We start from the raw sequence: 16327 nt of genomic DNA, 5'->3' as shown, positions 1-16327 counted from the left end.
GTAGATGAGGACACTCATCAGACTGGTATAAAAAGAATAGTGATGAATTATTCTCCATGTAATTGGCTTGGTCCTTTTGGGTTAATTCCATATGTTTGGGGAATAATTAGAATAACAGTGGAATACTGCAGGAAGCAACTCAGAGTTATAGAATCAGCCATATGGGAGACTTCTGAACCAGAGGGTTCAGAAACATCACTTAAGACCAGTCCAGACACTTGCTGTGCTTCAAAAAAAGGAAAACTGAATAAACATTTCTACAGCTTCCTTTCAATCATGTTAACATGAACAACACTTAGGTTTGCATGAAGTCACTACATTTTTTAAGTAAGCTGAACTTACAGGAAGAAAAAATAATTAAATCAAACTATGTAGATTTGCAGCTTAAATTTGGCATAATAATTCAAGTAATTGGATCTTTATATGTTAGCATTGCTATTCTGTGTTGTCAACATCCCTAAAATCAGCTCAACAAATGTACCTGCTCTTGCCATACTTTCTCTGAACAGAAGAAATGTTATTAATAAAATGACATCAAAGTAATTTGCTGTATTGCAAGTGACTTTATATTACAATTTAGACTAAGTTCTAAGGGGTATTTTTATTTAAAAGGGAACCAAAAGAAAGTATGGACTAAAAAGAAAGAAGTAAAACTAAATCTCTAAAATATTAATGACAATGGATACTCCTGGCATTTTATGACTGACTTCCTAAACATTGCAATTCCAATTGCAAATAAAAATAAAATAGTAGATTATTTTATTTCCACTTCTTATCAAAATACCTATTTGTTTTCAGATTTGAATAAAACCACAGAGAGGAAGGATAGGTTAAAAACTGCACATTTGACCTGTTTTACAATTGGTGTTCAGAAGCTTATTGAGTTCTGGAGGCAATTTAATAAAGTCACAGATATGAAAATATAGAACTGTCTTTATTAATGAGGTATGTATTTGTTCAGATCAGGTTTCTTGGGATACAGCCTTCTATTTGGATTTCAGCTGGCCAGCCTTTGTATCTGTCCTTCGTCTCGTCAGAGTGGTTTATCTGTAAAAGTAAAATAAATTAAGAAAAAAAAATCATCTTTTAGTTTTTTTCTATTTACATACCAGTTTCTCAAACCTTATACAAGAGGAGAGGGTAATGAAGGAGGACTGGGAAGCTGAGGAGAATCTTGCACATCTTGCTTAACATAACAGGTGAAGATTCTGCCAGTGTCTCTCTTACACAAAATGCTTTATTTATTTCACAGATGGCTGTCATGATATAAACTAAATTGAATATCTTTGTCCAGCAGAAGCTCTGAAATGGGAAGAATATTGCAAAAATATTCTGCACCAGCACAAGCTGGGGGTGACCTGCTGGGGAAAAGCTCTGTGGAGAAGGACCTACAGGTCCTGGTGGACAATGAGCTGTCCCTGACCAGCAGAGGCCAGAGATGCCAATGGTGCCCTGAGGGGCATTGGGATGAGCATTCCCAGCAGGTCAGAGGTGATCCTGCCCCTGTGCCCAGCCCTGGAGGCACCTCTGGGCTGCTGTGTCCAGCCCTGGCTCCTCAGCACAGCAGGGACAGGAGCTCCTGGAGCTGAGGAAGGGCCTGGAGCATCTCCGTGCCCAGGAAAGGCTGAGGGAGCTGGGGCTGCTCAGCCTGGAGAGGAGCCTCGGCTGAGAGGGGCCTCAGCCCTGGCTGTGCCTGGCTGTCCCTGGCTGTCCCTGGGTGTCCCAGGCTGTTCCTGGGTGTCTCTGGGGTGTCTCTGTCTGTCCCTGTGTGTCCCTGTCCGTCCCTGGCTGTCCCTAGGTGCCCCTGTGTGTCCCTGGCTGTCCTTTGTCCATCCCTGGCTGTCCCTGGGCTGTCCCTGTCCATCCCTGTCCATCCCTGTCCATCCCTGGCTGTCCCTGGGCTGTCCCTGTCCATCCCTGTCCATCCCTGTCCATCCCTGGCTGTCCCTGGGTTGTCCCTGTCCATCCCTGTCCATCCCTGTCCATCCCTGGCTGTCCCTGGGCTGTCCCTGTCCATCCCTGTCCATCCCTGTCCATCCCTGTCCATCCCTGTCTATCCCTGTCCATCCCTGTCCATCCCTGTCCATCTCTGGCTGTCCCTGTCCATCCCTGTCCACCCCTGGCTGTCCCTGGCTGTCCCTGGCTGTCCCTGGCTGTCCCTGGCTGTCCCTAGGTGCCCCTGTGTGTCCCTGGCTGTCCTTTGTCCATCCCTGGCTGTCCCTGGGCTGTCCCTGTCCATCCCTGTCCATCCCTATCCATCCCTGGCTGTCCCTGGGCTGTCCCTGTCCATCCCTGTCCATCCCTGGCTGTCCCTGGGTTGTCCCTGTCCATCCCTGTCCATCCCTGTCCATCCCTGGCTGTCCCTGTCCATCCCTGTCCATCCCTGGCTGTCCCTGTCCATCCCTGTCCATCCCTGTCCATCCCTGGCTGTCCCTGTCCATCCCTGTCCATCCCTGTCCATCCCTGTCCATCCCTGGCTGTCCCTGTCCATCCCTGGCTGTCCCTGTCCATTCCTGGGTGTCCCTGTCCATCCCTGGCTGTCCCTGTCCATCCCTGTCCATCCCTGGCTGTCCCTGTCCATCCCTGTCCATCCCTGTCCATCCCTGTCCATCCCTGTCCATCCCTGTCCATCTCTGGCTGTCCCTGTCCATCCCTGTCCATCCCTGGCTGTCCCTGGCTGTCCCTGTACATCCCTGTCCATCCCTGTCCATCCCTGGCTGTCCCTGGCTGTCCCTGTTCGTCCCTGTCCATCCCTGTCCATCCCTGGCTGTCCCTGTCCATCCCTGTCCATCCCTGTCCATCCCTGTCTGTCCCTGGGTGTCCCTGTCCATCCCTGGCTGTCCCTGTCCATCCCTGTCCATCCCTGTCCATCCCTGTCCATCCCTGTCCATCCCTGTCTGTCCCTGGGTGTCCCTGTCCATCCCTGTCTATCCCTGTCCATCCCTGGCTGTCCCTGTCCATCCCTGGCTGTCCCTGTCCATCCCTGTCCATCCCTGTCCATCCCTGTCCATCCCTGTCCATCCCTGGCTGTCCCTGTCCATCCCTGTCCATCCCTGTCCATCCCTGGCCATCCCTGGCCATCCCTGGCTGTCCCTGGGTGCAGGAGGGGCAGAGCAGGCCCAGGCTCTGCTCCAGGCCCAGCAATGGCACCAGAGCCACGGGCAGGGGCTGAGCCCAGCAATTCCCCCTGCACAGGAGGCACAGCTTGTGCCCTGGGCAGTGCCCAGCCCTGAGCAGAGAGCAGAGAGGGGCTGGAGTCTCCTCCTGGGGATATTGCAGAGCCCTCTGGACACAGCCCTGTGCCCGCTGCTCTGGGATGGCCCTGCTGGAGCAGGGAGCTGGCACCAAAAAGCCACCGTGGTCCCTTCCAGCCTGACCATTCTGTGATCCAGTGATACTCTGGGAAAAGAGACACACTGTGGAAGTTTGACGTGGCTGGGGAGGGAATCAGCATCATCAAGAGACCTGAACTCTGCATTGGGTTTTCGCATTTCTGTTGGCCCCAGTCACACAGATGAGCAGGGCTGGGCTTACAGAAACTGAACACAACAAGGGCACAGATGCAAACAGAAATCTCTGTGAAAAACAGTATCTTCAGTCCTCCTGTCCACTTTAAATCCACTTACTTGTGGGCAAGTTATTCCCAAAGTTTTTGGTTTTGATATACAGACAAATATAAAGTGAAAATGAAACAAATCTGACCTTTTCTTTTTGGATATTATCTGGCAGCTTGAAGCCTTTGGCAGCTATAAAAACCCAACTTGATCTGAACTTTATATTCATTATTTCTTTACTTCCCAGTTTTTCCACTAATTTTTTGGTGTAATCTTTCAACCTAGGAAAACACAGTGAAAAAGTGAGTTAAAAATTCAGGATGTGAAAAATAATGAAAAAGATCACAGCTGATTCATGCTTTCTATTCAGCATTAAGCCTGCAGAAGCAAAAATGAGATTTAAATAGTCCTGAAAGCTGTGGTAGTAGCATGACATTGAATTCACAGAGAGAATTGAATTTATCAAATTTTTTCCTTCTCAGTAAGTTCCTGATATTAACACAACCTGTTTGTGACAGCATAGCAGAAAGAAAAATGTATCTCAAATGCTTCTGGTGCTTCAGTCCTTCCTAAATAAGAACAAGGGTGTCAAACATGGATTAAGTCTTTTTCCTGGATAATTACCATATCATATCAGCTAAAAACCCCAAGAGATTCAAAAGCACCTGACAAATCAGATTATGATGTTAGAAAGAATGTAAATTAGAGACATCATAATTGGAGGTGTGGATAAATAGCATTTCAGAGTAAAGAAAGCTGTGACCCAGACATAACAGCAGTGCCCTTTGGGGTGCTTTTAACCAATATAATATCAACCCATCTTACAGAGCACCAGCACACAGATGTGTGCAATCATGGAAAAGACACAGAATTAAAACTTTTAGACAAGAATGGAGAGGACAACTCTTGAGTGTAGAATGGAATTTAGCATTCCTTTACACCAATTCACAACAGTAATGCTCTGCCCCTCAGGTTCCATAAACTCCTACCTGGTGCTCGCATCATCTTGAGTGGCCATCAGAAGGAGGGTCCCTTCTGGTGCCTTCTTGATGTATTCTGCCATCTCCCCTGAGTGGTCTGTGGAGTCAATCACACAGTTGGTTATTCACAGCCCACACATCACATTCCTACTCATGCACCCATGGATTTTAAAGGAAATTCCTCAGGAAATCACCTTCCAGTGCCTTCGGAGCATTCTGGTTCTCCTCACAAATAGATAACATTCAACATGTAGAAAATGTGTCAAAAGCTGTTCTTAAAGTAGATAATCTTTCCAGCTACGTGGAAAGATGTTAAGAGACAGATTAGCAAATTTCCTATGCTGATTTTATAACTATGCTGATTTTATAACTAAAATAGAACAAGATATGTCAAGAAAAGGAATTTTGCTGAGTGAAGTAATCTGGATGTCATACCTGGTTAAGTGCTATTCCTACCAGACTGAAATAATGGAGAGCAAAGAAAAAGACAAAACAAAAAAAGGGAAAATAACAAGATAATTTGAAAAAGAAGATAATTAACTATGTCAACCAGCAGGAGAAATCCAGCTTTTCAAGCAAAATTTGTCATCATATCTGGCCAGAACATATTTTATGAAGACAGCAGCTGCTTGTTTCTAGGTGATCCCTGTTGAGAATACAAAGTCAAACAGGAAAGAGGAGGGTAATTACATGAATCTGGCTTTTCTTAATTCTTAAACACTAACAAATGCTCTATTGAACTCTTTTCCTTACCTGCTGCCCACATTCCAAAAAAATTTGTTGACATGTGTTGTCCTGTTTTATCTGTAATTTAATAAAAAAAGGTCTAAATATGAGCAAATAAAATATTATCTTATTCAATAGGAAAACATATCATTTTCAGCTAAAGCTAGGCATCCCTAATTTTGTGTATTTGGCTTCTTTTGTTTCAGTTCTTAAATTGGAAGAAACATAAAACAACAAGTTTAAGATTTGGGAAGAATATTTTGTTTCATGTAGTCTCTGAATCATTAAATGGGACTGAAAAAATTTATTACTTCTTATTTTAAAGCAAAATTATTTTTTTTTTTATATGTGCTTCCATGTTTTTGTGTCTAAATATACCATACTAGGTTATAGATAGGAAAATTGATTAAAATGAAAAAAGATTATTTGGGTGAGCTTCATCCTATTCTGTGCAGTGTTTGAATGTTCAGCCTTTCATCCATAAGATACTTACTGAGAACAGTTATTATTTTGTCTGATCTAAATAGTGCACATGTTAAAAAAAAAACATGTTTTGCTGCAGACTGGTGCAGGATAATGGACAGATTTACCTGCTCCTATTTGCCACCATCTTGCTTGTGCATTCAAGATGAGTATTTCCTCTCTTATTCTCATTTTTAACTCATTTTTATATTTTATACCCAGTAAAGATTTTATGGTTGTTGGAAAAAAAAAGGCAGCAGTTAACTAGGGAAAAATTTGGAACAGATTCTTGTCAGTGGTTAATTTAACCTTCAGCAAATTCATACGAGTTTAGACAAAGTCAAGATCTTGCTTAGCAATAGTGAGACAAAAAAGATTTGAATATATAAAAATACAAGTGTTTTGTGATCAAGCCAGCTTGACTGTGCCTGTGAACTCCCTTTCTTCCCCCTCCTCCACAAGATTTAGGCATTAATTTTTCCCATTATTGAATACACTGCACTTCATCACTGTTCCCATTCATCTAAATCAAAATTTAGGATTTAAACCTAGAATAAAACACACCTGCTGCTTACAGTGGCTTTTACTATAAGCAAATGGCAGCTTAATATTAATTAAAATTTGAGTTTGTCTTTCTGTACCCTGAATAAGTCCAGGAAAGAAATTTGTACCATGGCTACACCTTGAGGCAGAACTGCAACTCTCAGTTCCTGCTTCCCCCTTATCAGTGGAGCAGCAGATATATTTTACCAAGGGAGTCCTACTGCTGGAGATCACAGATATTTTTGCTGTGCTACAAGTCTTTTGTCTAATAAAACACACACCACATCTGTGTGCACATTTTCTATTCTATTTTCCTATATTGATTATGAACACGTTTCTTTTGTTTACCCAGAGGACTGTTTTTATCATGCAGATTTGTTTTTCTTACATTAATGTGAATCAGGTTTGCAATGTTTTCCTTTCCCTTCCATAATATCTGGTGAAAAACCCCAAAAAACAAACTACCCAAGCCCCCCAAGAACACTCATAATTTATTGCAGTACAAAAGTATGTCTCTCTCTAACATTTTTTTCTCTTACAATTCACAATGGCAATGTTTATACCACTTCCAGCTTCATTCTTGTCATTTATAAGCCTGGAATTGAAATAAATACAGTATCAGTAAAATACATCTCTCCAGCAGCTCTTTACCAGTTTACCAGTGCTAAGTAATTTTCTGATATTTATGTTTTCTTTAGTTATGTAATTTAAAACTCTATTGTAAACAAGAGCTTAAAAATCTTGCACAGTGTATCAGCCAGTTTCTTTCAACAATGACTCTTTCAAAATGAGCCAGATCAAGGAAATATTTCATACAAGTGCAGCCAGAAAGATAAAGGAGGGAAAAAAAAAAAGCCAAAAACAAGATAAAGTGGTTTTGTGTCTGTACTGTCTGTGGCTTATGTCTCCAGGAAAGGTCACTGCAAGGTTTTGAAGTGATTTCACCTGTCCAGTTTGAAAAGCCATGAAAGAACCTGACTTTCAGAAGGTGCTGAGCAGTCAGCATTCTGCAAATCTGCTATCCTGAAAATATCCCATGAAAATTAAAAATCTTACTGGAAACTAACAGTTTATATAGAAAAACAAAGAGAATCACTGGAGATTAGAAAAAAACCACAACAATAAAACTAACAAACAAACAAAAAAACCCCCACCCTGAAACAAAACAAACAAAAAAAATGGAACAGGGGAAGAAGAGTAAAATACTGTCAGATAAATTCTGAAGTTTTCCAGCAGAATAGGAGGCCCTGGCAGGAGCTCAGTTGCTGCTGCTGAACCAAACCCAAGCACCTTTTCTCACACTACAAAGCTCTTTCTGAGGTGTAAAGTTAGAGTGGTACTCACTGCTCATCCTCAAAGCAAATTTTAGCCTTCCTCTGTTTGCCACCGCCACTGAGGATGCGATAGGCGAAGTTCCCAGGCGGGCAGGGAGACCAGTGGTCACATTTCTGCCTTTTGGGGGCTGGGGCTGCAACAGCAAAGATGAAAAAAGGTTTTATTGGATGCTGCATGAATAATTTCTACATGGGATGAATCCCCTAAAGTTAACGTGCTAAACTCAAACATCTCAACACAGACTCCTGGCAGTTCTCTGGGATCGTGGCAACTTCATCACAGGTTTGTTTGGGGGGGAAGTTATCACTGATTTCCAGATAGGTATAATTTAAATAAGGTTATTATTATCTGATATTCCATGTAACAGGAAACAAGGGCTACGAGGATGAAGGTTTCCCACCAACAGCTTGAAGCAAATAGTTATCATTCTTAGTTTAAGCCCTTTTTTAATACAATAATTTAGTCATAGAATGACAAAAATATACACATTAAGTCACCTGTTCAGAGTAGAACTAAAAAATAATAAGAATATACTCACAAAGTTTAGTTAGTGGTTCAGCTGTTTATCATAAATATAAAATACATGTAATAGAACCAAAGCTGCAGCTTTGCACTTTTATGCTGGCAAACAAATAAGGTGTTCTTATATCAGTGTTCAATGAATTACCTTTGTACCCTTGCAAAAATAGGCTGACATTGTGTTTCTTCAAAAACAGTGTCTAAGAAAAGGTTTAGCTTTGTTTTAATTAACTTTACAGTCAACTTCATTCTTATAATAGCACATACCAAATAATTTCTTAGCTAACAAGCTGCTTGTCATTTAGCACATAAATACACATTATTAGATGAAGTATAAGAAAGAAAAAAAGGAAATAAATAAAACTACACACCCCTCAACACTGGTTTCTTTACCATCTCTTCAAGTGCAGCAATAGATAGTGTGTTTTGGTCCACATGATCAGCAATCAAATATCCCAAATACCAAGCAGCGAAGGATGTCAACAGCAATGCAAATAATCTCAGAAGAGCTGTGAAGGGGGAAAATAAAAATAAATAATTTAAAAAAACCCAAAACTACAAAGACATAAAAATGTTTTCATAGCAACACAAAAAAATCCTGCCATTTTTTTGGGCATTGCTACCTAAGCTGGCTGGTTTTTGGCTGTTTCACTGTGCTAACCACAGCCTTCAAAGATGTGGCAATAGAGTATTTGTTACATTCCTATCTAGGACAGCTCCTCTTATTTCTAAAACTTGATCTTCAAGCAGAAAATTTCCCCCAACACTCTATTCAATCCACATCCATAATACCTCAGAGAAACACCAAGTTTAGCTCAATCCTAGTAGGATTTTGACTCTGAAAAGTACTACAGAGGTGTTCTGCAGTTACTATTGATTTTTTGAGGCATGCAAACACTCCAAGAATGGATTGAAACACTGACCAAACGGAATTCCCTGTGTTCTCAGCATGCTGGGTTGAAACAGCAGAAGGCCCAAACAATCCCTTTCAGTGAGCTCTGACTGAATTCAAAAAATCACAGAATTATCTGGGTTGGAAGGGACTCAAAGTTAATCCATTTGTCCTCCCTTCAATGAGCGGGGAAATCTTCAACTGCATCAGGTGGCTCAGAGCCCTGTCCAGCCTGACCTTGGGTATTTCCAGGGATGGGGCAGCCACCACCTTTCTGGATAACCTGTGCCAGTGTTTTACCACCCCAGTTGTGAAAAGTTGCCTTCTCATATTGAACATCTGCTTTTCCTCAACACCAAAAGCGCTAACAGGCTTTCCTGATGAAATACAACACCTAATTTATGATGCTAAATGAGGAAATATCATGCTGCAGTAGTGGAACAGGCTGTTTTGGAGGCATGAGTCACTTCCTGATGTGCAAAGAACCATCCTTGAAAACAAGGGTCTGTTAAAGTGGAAAAAAAAAAAGAAATTTATTCGTTTTATAGTCCTGAGAATTGAGTTCAACGGGACCAATGTCCAAAAATATGCAGTATGTTTACTTTGCCAGGCCTCTAAATATATATTATCTAGTCTGAATCTTCCTTATAACAATTTACACTCATAAGATACTTCTTTCCTTTCCTTGTTGGAACTGTCTTTTATAAACATTAAGATTTCTGCCCTACCCTTTCTCTAGAATAAGGCCAAATTTTTCACTTGTCCTCCTCAAGTCCTGTTTTGTGAGTTCTGGCACTCCTGTGAATTCTGCCCAATTGGTCTGCATCCAAATTCTGAAAAATTCAGAATAAACACACTGGTCCAACAAACACATTCCTGAACCTTTACTTCTGGTTATTCATGCCAGAAGGAACTTTGATATTTTTTTTTCCATAAGGGCAGACTTTATTCACTCAGGTTCTGTTGATAATCCACCATAAAGACTGAATTTTTCCTCTCTAGCCACTCCCTGGTTGTATTTGTCCATGTGGTTATTCCTGCATTCTCCCATCTATAAAAATAAAAAGCCCAATGAAACATTGCAGAAATATTTGTGTGACTACAGATATTCTGATAAACTCGCTGTCTTCATCAAAGGATTAAGACTGAGAAAGTAATATAATGGATCTTCAGATATTATAAATTTCCCTAAGTACTACCCATGAGGAGTGGTGCAAACCCACACTAAAATAGTACTGAAATTACTCTGACACTTCATTTGTGCAGTGATGTGAACACAAACACTGACAAAGTCCACGTGCAGAAACCAGGAAGCTGCTGGAACCAAGCAGAATGACCCCAACCTTTGGGGTTTTTTTTTTTAATATTTAAAAAAACCCAAAATTTATACACAAAATACATTTAATTCATAAAGGAGGCCAAGTCACAAGTGTCAAAGACAAAACCCAGGAAGAATGAAGTGAAAATGACAATTTTATTGAGAGATTTCAGTGACTATTTCTGGGGAGGGGATGGGGCGTGGTGCATTGCAAAGATCAGTGAGAGCACCAGTCAGGTTTTGCTCTGCTCATTCCATAGTTAGCTTGGCAGGTTTATCTCTACAAGGTATTTACACTGTTTTCATCATGATTATGCAGCAACTCTGTTGGAAAACGGGCTCAAGAGTGCAGCATTTTACCTAAATAGAAGAGAAAGCACAAATGGCTAACTGCTGTTATGCCTGATGTCATTCCCTGGTGGCTGGGAAAATCCTGGAACAGATCATGCTGGCACAAATGGGATCAGCATGGGTTTAGGAAAGGCAGGTCCTGCCTGACCAACCTGATCTCCTTTTATGACCAGGAGATGTGGGGAAGGCTGTGGATGTTGTGTCCCAGGACTTCAGCAAAGCACTTGCCACTGTCTCCCACAGCATCTCCTGGAAAAGCTTCAGCCCAGGGCCTGGACCAGCACATCTTCCCTGGGTTAAGAATTGTCTGCATGTCCAAGCCCAGAGGGTGGTGGGGAATGGTGCCACTCCCAGCTGTGTCCAGGCACGAGTGGTGTCCCCCAGGATCAATTTTGGGGCTGGTCAGGTTCAATGTCTTTATTGATGATGTGGGTGAGGGGATCAAGGGCACCCTCAGGAAATCCACAGACAAAACAAAGGGTAGGAGTGTTGATCTGCTGGAGGGCAGGAAGGCTCTGCAGGGGGATCTGGACAGGCTGGATTGATGGACTGAGGCTTGGATCAGTGTCTCCAGCAAGAGCAGGACCCACCTGTACTGGGCACTGGTGAGGCCGCACCTCAAACCTTGTGTCCAGTTCTGGGCTCCTCACTACAAGAAAGGCACTGAAGGGCAGAAGCGTGTCCAGAACGGAGCTGGGAAGGGTCTGGAGAGTCAGTCCTGTGAGGAATGGCTGAGGGAGCTGGGAAAGGGGCTGAGCCTGGAGCAAAGGAGGCTCAGGGGGCCCTTGTGGCTCTGCACAAGTCCCTGGCAGGAGGGGATAGCCAGGGGGGTCAGGCTCTGCTGCCAGAGAACAGGGACAGGAGGAGAGGGAACAGCAGGGGAGGCTCAGGTCAGACACCAGGAGGAATTTCTCCATGGAATGGGTGCTCAGGCCTCGGAAGAGGCTGCCCAGGGAGGTTTGGAGTGCCCATCCCTGGAGGAGTTCAAGAAACAACTGAATGTGGCACTCAGTGCTACTCTCTAGTTCACAGTGTGGTGATCAATCAAATGTTGGACTCAGTGATCTTGGAGGTTTGTTTCCAACCTAAATGATTCACTAATTCTATAATATATTCTGCATTTTACTTAGAACACAAGGTTTTTAATTGTTTTTTGAAATGTGCCTTTTAAGGCTCAAGGAATACATTTACCAACTCTCCTGCACAGTTTGTAATCAGTTCTCAAAACTCATGGAATATTTTCACTGTCAACCAACTTTTGGTTTTCCTTTCTGGGACTCAGAAGGCATCAAGAGACCTCACTGACCTGAACTGCTGGGTCCAGCTGGCTCTCTTAGGTTTACTGAAGTTATTTATCCTGCACAACTCCATTCATTTTTGGGTTTCTCCACTGACACATGCACACCTATACACAGTTAACAGCAAAGCTATAAACTCAGGTGAAGTTAAGATAGTGAAGAGGGCTTAATATTTGTGATTAAGCAATTAAGAGTTATAAAGCACAAAGTCTAGCCTGCATGCAGGAAAGTCAGGCTCTGCTTTTGTTGACACAGGAGGCTGTGGTTGCTCAGCACCAAGGAGCAGTGTGGGGATGGTGGCCTGCAGAGGTGCTGCTGTGCCTTCCTCACCCCATTCCTGCTGTGGAGGAGATCCCTGAGGGTCACAGCTGTGTCACTGCCATGAGACAGAGAAGCTCAGCAATACTCACAGCACTGGGAAGAGAGAAGCCAGGAGGAAGGACAGGCAGGGTGGAGGTGTGGCAGGACATGAAAAACAGCAGAGAATAAGGAAAAGATGAGAGAACCACAGAATATCCTAAGTTTGAAGGGACTCACGAGGATCATCCAGTCCAGCTCCTGGCTCACAGGACATCCCAACAATCCCACCCCGTTCCTGAGAGCCTTGTCCAAACCATTCTTGAGCTCTGCCAGGGTCAGGGCCCCACTTCCCCGGGAAGCTGTTCCAGTGCCAGACCACTCTCCGGGTGAAAAACCTCTCCCTAACATCCCACCTAAACCTCTCCTAAGAGATTTCCCTGCCATTCCCTTGGCTCCTGTGTCAGCAGCCCCACTTTCAGCGGCTCCCAATTTCCCTTGTCCCTCAGGTGCCTCTTGGCAGCAACTCAATCACTAAATGTGAGCCCAGGATGGGTTATTCTGTGTTATTCTGTGTTATTCTGTGTTGTTCTGTGTTGTTATTCTGTGTTATTCTATGTTATTCTGTGTTATTCTGTGTTATTCTGTGCTGTTATTCTGTGTTATTCTGTGTTGTTATTCTGTGTTATTCTGTGTTATTCTGTGTTATTCTGTATTCAGCTGATTCCAAACCCCCACGCAGCCACACCTCTCTAAGATACAAACCCTCCCGCACGCAGCTGGGCTTGAACAGAGGAAAAAAAGCAAAAACAAAACCAAAAAAGAATATATTTAAAGCTAGAGCATGAATTATTCCAGACTAAGAGCCGGCATCAGCCCTCTCTCCCCTTCCCCTTGTTGTGGGGGGTCTCATCCCACCCGGAGCGGCTCCGGGGCGCATCCTACTCACAGTGCCGGAGCGTCATTATTCCTCCTCTTCCTCCTCCTCCTCTTCCTCCTCCTCCTCGTCCCTGTCCCGTCCTCCCCCTGCCAGCACCGGGAAGGGGAGCCGCCGCCTCTCAGCGCCGCACCGCCCCGGTTAAAGTTAAAGAACTTTCAAGTATTCTCTGCAGAGAGCAGCCAGCAGCCCAGCGGGCTGAACCAGGGTTTATGTGCCACCCATCGCCCATTCGGAAAGCTGGACTTTTTCTTTTATTCTTTTTCTTTTTTTTTTTTTTTTAATTTTTCCTTTTTTTTTTTTTTTTTTTTCTTTCTTTTTTTTTTTTTCTTTTTTCCCAGTCGCTAAATGGTTTGGGTTGGAAGGGACCTTGAAGATCATCTGGTCCCAACCCCGCTACCATGGGCAGGGAACCTCCCACCACATCAGCTTACTCAGGCTTTGGACACTTCCAGGGATGGGGAAGCACCCCACCACCCTCACAGTGAAGAATTTCTTCCAAATGGCCAATCTAAACCTACTCTCTTTGAGCTTGGATCCATTCTCCAGATAAACCAGTGATTTTTTGAGCCTGTTGAACCCAACCCAGGGCTTTTTCCATTGGAGACCCCTCCTCCTTCTTCCACCCCTCGTCACAGCACTGGGATGACACAATTTCCACCAGGAGCTCCAGCCCACCCTTGGTTCACCTTTCCTTGTGCACCAGGTGTCCTGCACCATCACCTGGAGGTTTCCTCCCTGCTGGCTCACTAATTTTCATTTAGAAAATCGCTCAAACTGCTCTGTGATTCTGCACTGCAGTTGCCCTTAAAACCTTTCAGATTTAGTTTCCACTAAGCTCTTTCCTTCCCTCTCCCTCTAATTCTGCACAGGAATTATGTTTAGCTCAGCAAACAGATGAATAAAATCCCGCAGGAGGGTTCATATAGGAACTGCAGCCAGAGTGGGGCTTTTGCATTCCTCCCAGGATACTTTTGAAAGCTGTAAATGTTTCCAGTCCCTGGAGGAGAGCTGTTTCTTGTCCTTGTCTGCAAGTGGTATATTATAACACCCAGTAAATTGCAGGTAAAACCTAAGGGAGTAATTGCTGCTGGTTATTTTCAAATGTACTGGAGCTTGCAAATGAAAAAGCAATGCCCCATAAAACCTGTGTGTGTGAATAATTAAAGAGGTAACGTGGGACAAATAAACTTAAGGAATGAGAAGCATTGGACAGAAAGGAAAAAGAGTTATGAGACGGCAAGAGGAAGTTGAGGGCAACATTATGTCTGGTATACTTTTTAAAATATGCAGTTATTTCTTTAGGAAGTGTCATCCTGCAAGCTGGCACATCAGAAAATGATGCTCCTGTTAATAAATGATTGAAACTGTTGAAGACTGAACTTGTAGCCCTTAAAGTAACAATAATCCAGCTCCAAACCTGAAACACTGCGTTGTAACCAAATGAAATTTTCCTTTTTATTAAAGCAAGGAATATTAACTAGGACTTGGGATAATTTAATTTTGAAATAAATTTATTGTACGAGTAGTGGTGGCTCACAGATTCCATAGAGAAAACATTTAAGCCCTTAGGAACTTGGTCACCACCCCAATCCAGTGAAAAAATCACTTCACTGGCCATCAGTGTCTATTGGAAAAAATTAAATTTTACCTGTTTTTACCCAAAAGAAAAGTGTAGCAGATTACTTTTCATTACTGCCTAAACTCCATGGAACTACACCCAGGCATTTGCTACAAATCCTGGTTTGTTGGCCTGCCAAATCCCAGGGATTCAGTGGCTGAGGGGATTTTAAGCGCCAAAGAAGAGCAAACTCTAAAATGTTTTAGATACTTCAGATATCTCAGTTTTGTATCTTCAAAAAACACAAGTGACCCTTCTTTCTTTAGTGATTAGTGGGGTGCAGAACCCTTCTGAAGGATCATTTCTGGTTTCATCCTGCAAACATTCATTCTGTAATTGGAAAGCTTAGAGAAAAACTTACAAAATATGAATATTAATAATTAGGCTGTAAAACCCTTTGGTGCTAAGCAGGACAGGAAATCTACTCAGGAAACAAATGACACTGAATGGAGCAGGTGAACGCATCTACAGGGTCTTATTATTGTCTCATCACCACAAAATCCAGCCAGCAGAGGAAGTTTATGGTCTAACACGGTTAAAACAACACCAGCAAGTTCCTGCTTGCTCTTTGAACCATGGCACCAACAGAGAGATTTTCTGCATCCACCTCACTTGACTAACAAACGAGCAGAAGTGTCCTTCCAGCCCTTGTAAGAATTTAATTTACGTGTTTTCTGCTTGCCCACAAAAGGCCAGCAGCGGATTTTCAATCCTGCCAGGACGAGTTTAAAGAAATTTAATGATTTGAAACGGAGGCAGAGTTTGCAAGGCAGGGAGAGAACATTGAACTAGATCTTTGCTTGTGGAGCTCACAAGAACTTAAAAAAGTAGACCTCCTACATAAAATGTGCAGCTGATGTCTAATTTTACCTAAGACTCAGGGCAGACAAGAACATGTACAGGGACAGCAGGGGCAGCAGTGTGGAAGAGCAGTTATTTAACTCACCCATAATTTACCACGTGCCTGGGCCATAATTTAACTCACCCATAATTCACCACCTGCCTGTGCTGTAACTCAGCATTCTGTGTGGTGGTGACATGAAGGGGAACATAGAGAAATAGAGATGTACGTGTCTGTTGTAATAAAATTTTTGTTTGTTATTTTCTGGTTTTTGTTTGTTTGGGGTTCTCCCCCTTTTTATTTTTATTTTTTTTTTCCTTTTATTTCCCTGGTATACCTTGCCTGTCTTTATGAAACTCAGGAACAAAAACTTAAAACAAGATGAGAACTTTTAGATGCTTCTTTTGTGGATATAAAGGATTAAAGTCACTTTCCTCAAGATATGCAATAATGGATCATTTAACAAAGGGCAAAAAGCAAGCATTGATTACTTTCAGCTGACAAGCTGGAAAACCTGTAGATCTTGTGAATCTGGAGCATTGCTGGTCTGCTAAACCATACAAAGGTGGGGCTAACTTGTGTGGTTTTCTTCTGCTTTGATAATCCAGAGAAAATCCAGAGAAAAAATAAATATATTTACCTGCACTTCATCC

At 42.9% G+C, this 16327-nt stretch overlaps 1 protein-coding gene across 2 annotated transcripts; it reads right to left on the bottom strand.

The window, feature by feature from the left end:
* Positions 1-915: 915 nt before the first annotated feature.
* On the bottom strand, positions 916-13361 carry FAM3B (FAM3 metabolism regulating signaling molecule B). 2 transcript variants are annotated; one of them, XM_023947973.2, is made up of 8 exons: positions 13225-13361; positions 8491-8628; positions 7610-7733; positions 6805-6860; positions 5288-5338; positions 4544-4631; positions 3703-3835; positions 916-1047 (listed from the first exon to the last, which is right to left on the bottom strand). In XM_023947973.2, the coding sequence occupies exons 1-8, from the start codon at positions 13238-13240 to the stop codon at positions 958-960; spliced, it is 696 nt and encodes a 231-aa protein (XP_023803741.2). In that variant the 5' UTR covers positions 13241-13361; the 3' UTR covers positions 916-957. The 2 variants fall into 2 exon arrangements, with proteins under 2 accessions (XP_023803741.2, XP_086735639.1); XM_086879513.1 differs by lacking the exon at positions 13225-13361 and adding an exon at positions 11987-12085.
* Positions 13362-16327: the final 2966 nt, after the last annotated feature.

Source organism: Cyanistes caeruleus, chromosome 3 (genome assembly GCF_971803275.1).
Source record: "Cyanistes caeruleus chromosome 3, bCyaCae1.hap1.1, whole genome shotgun sequence".
Taxonomy (NCBI): Eukaryota; Metazoa; Chordata; class Aves; order Passeriformes; family Paridae; genus Cyanistes; species Cyanistes caeruleus.
Note: the sequence above shows the minus strand (reverse complement) of the source record. Positions and strands in the feature narration are given on the sequence as shown.

What these genes read in the sequence shown, in the direction of transcription:
- FAM3B (XM_023947973.2), bottom strand. An exon ending in AAAGAAACCAGTGTTGAGGG is followed by an intron (nt 7,734 to 8,490) that starts GTGTGTAGTTTT and finishes TTGCTGTTGCAG; the next exon opens with CCCCAGCCCCCAAAAGGCAG. An exon ending in CAAGATGATGCGAGCACCAG is followed by an intron (nt 3,836 to 4,543) that starts GTAGGAGTTTAT and finishes GTGTTTTCCTAG; the next exon opens with GTTGAAAGATTACACCAAAA.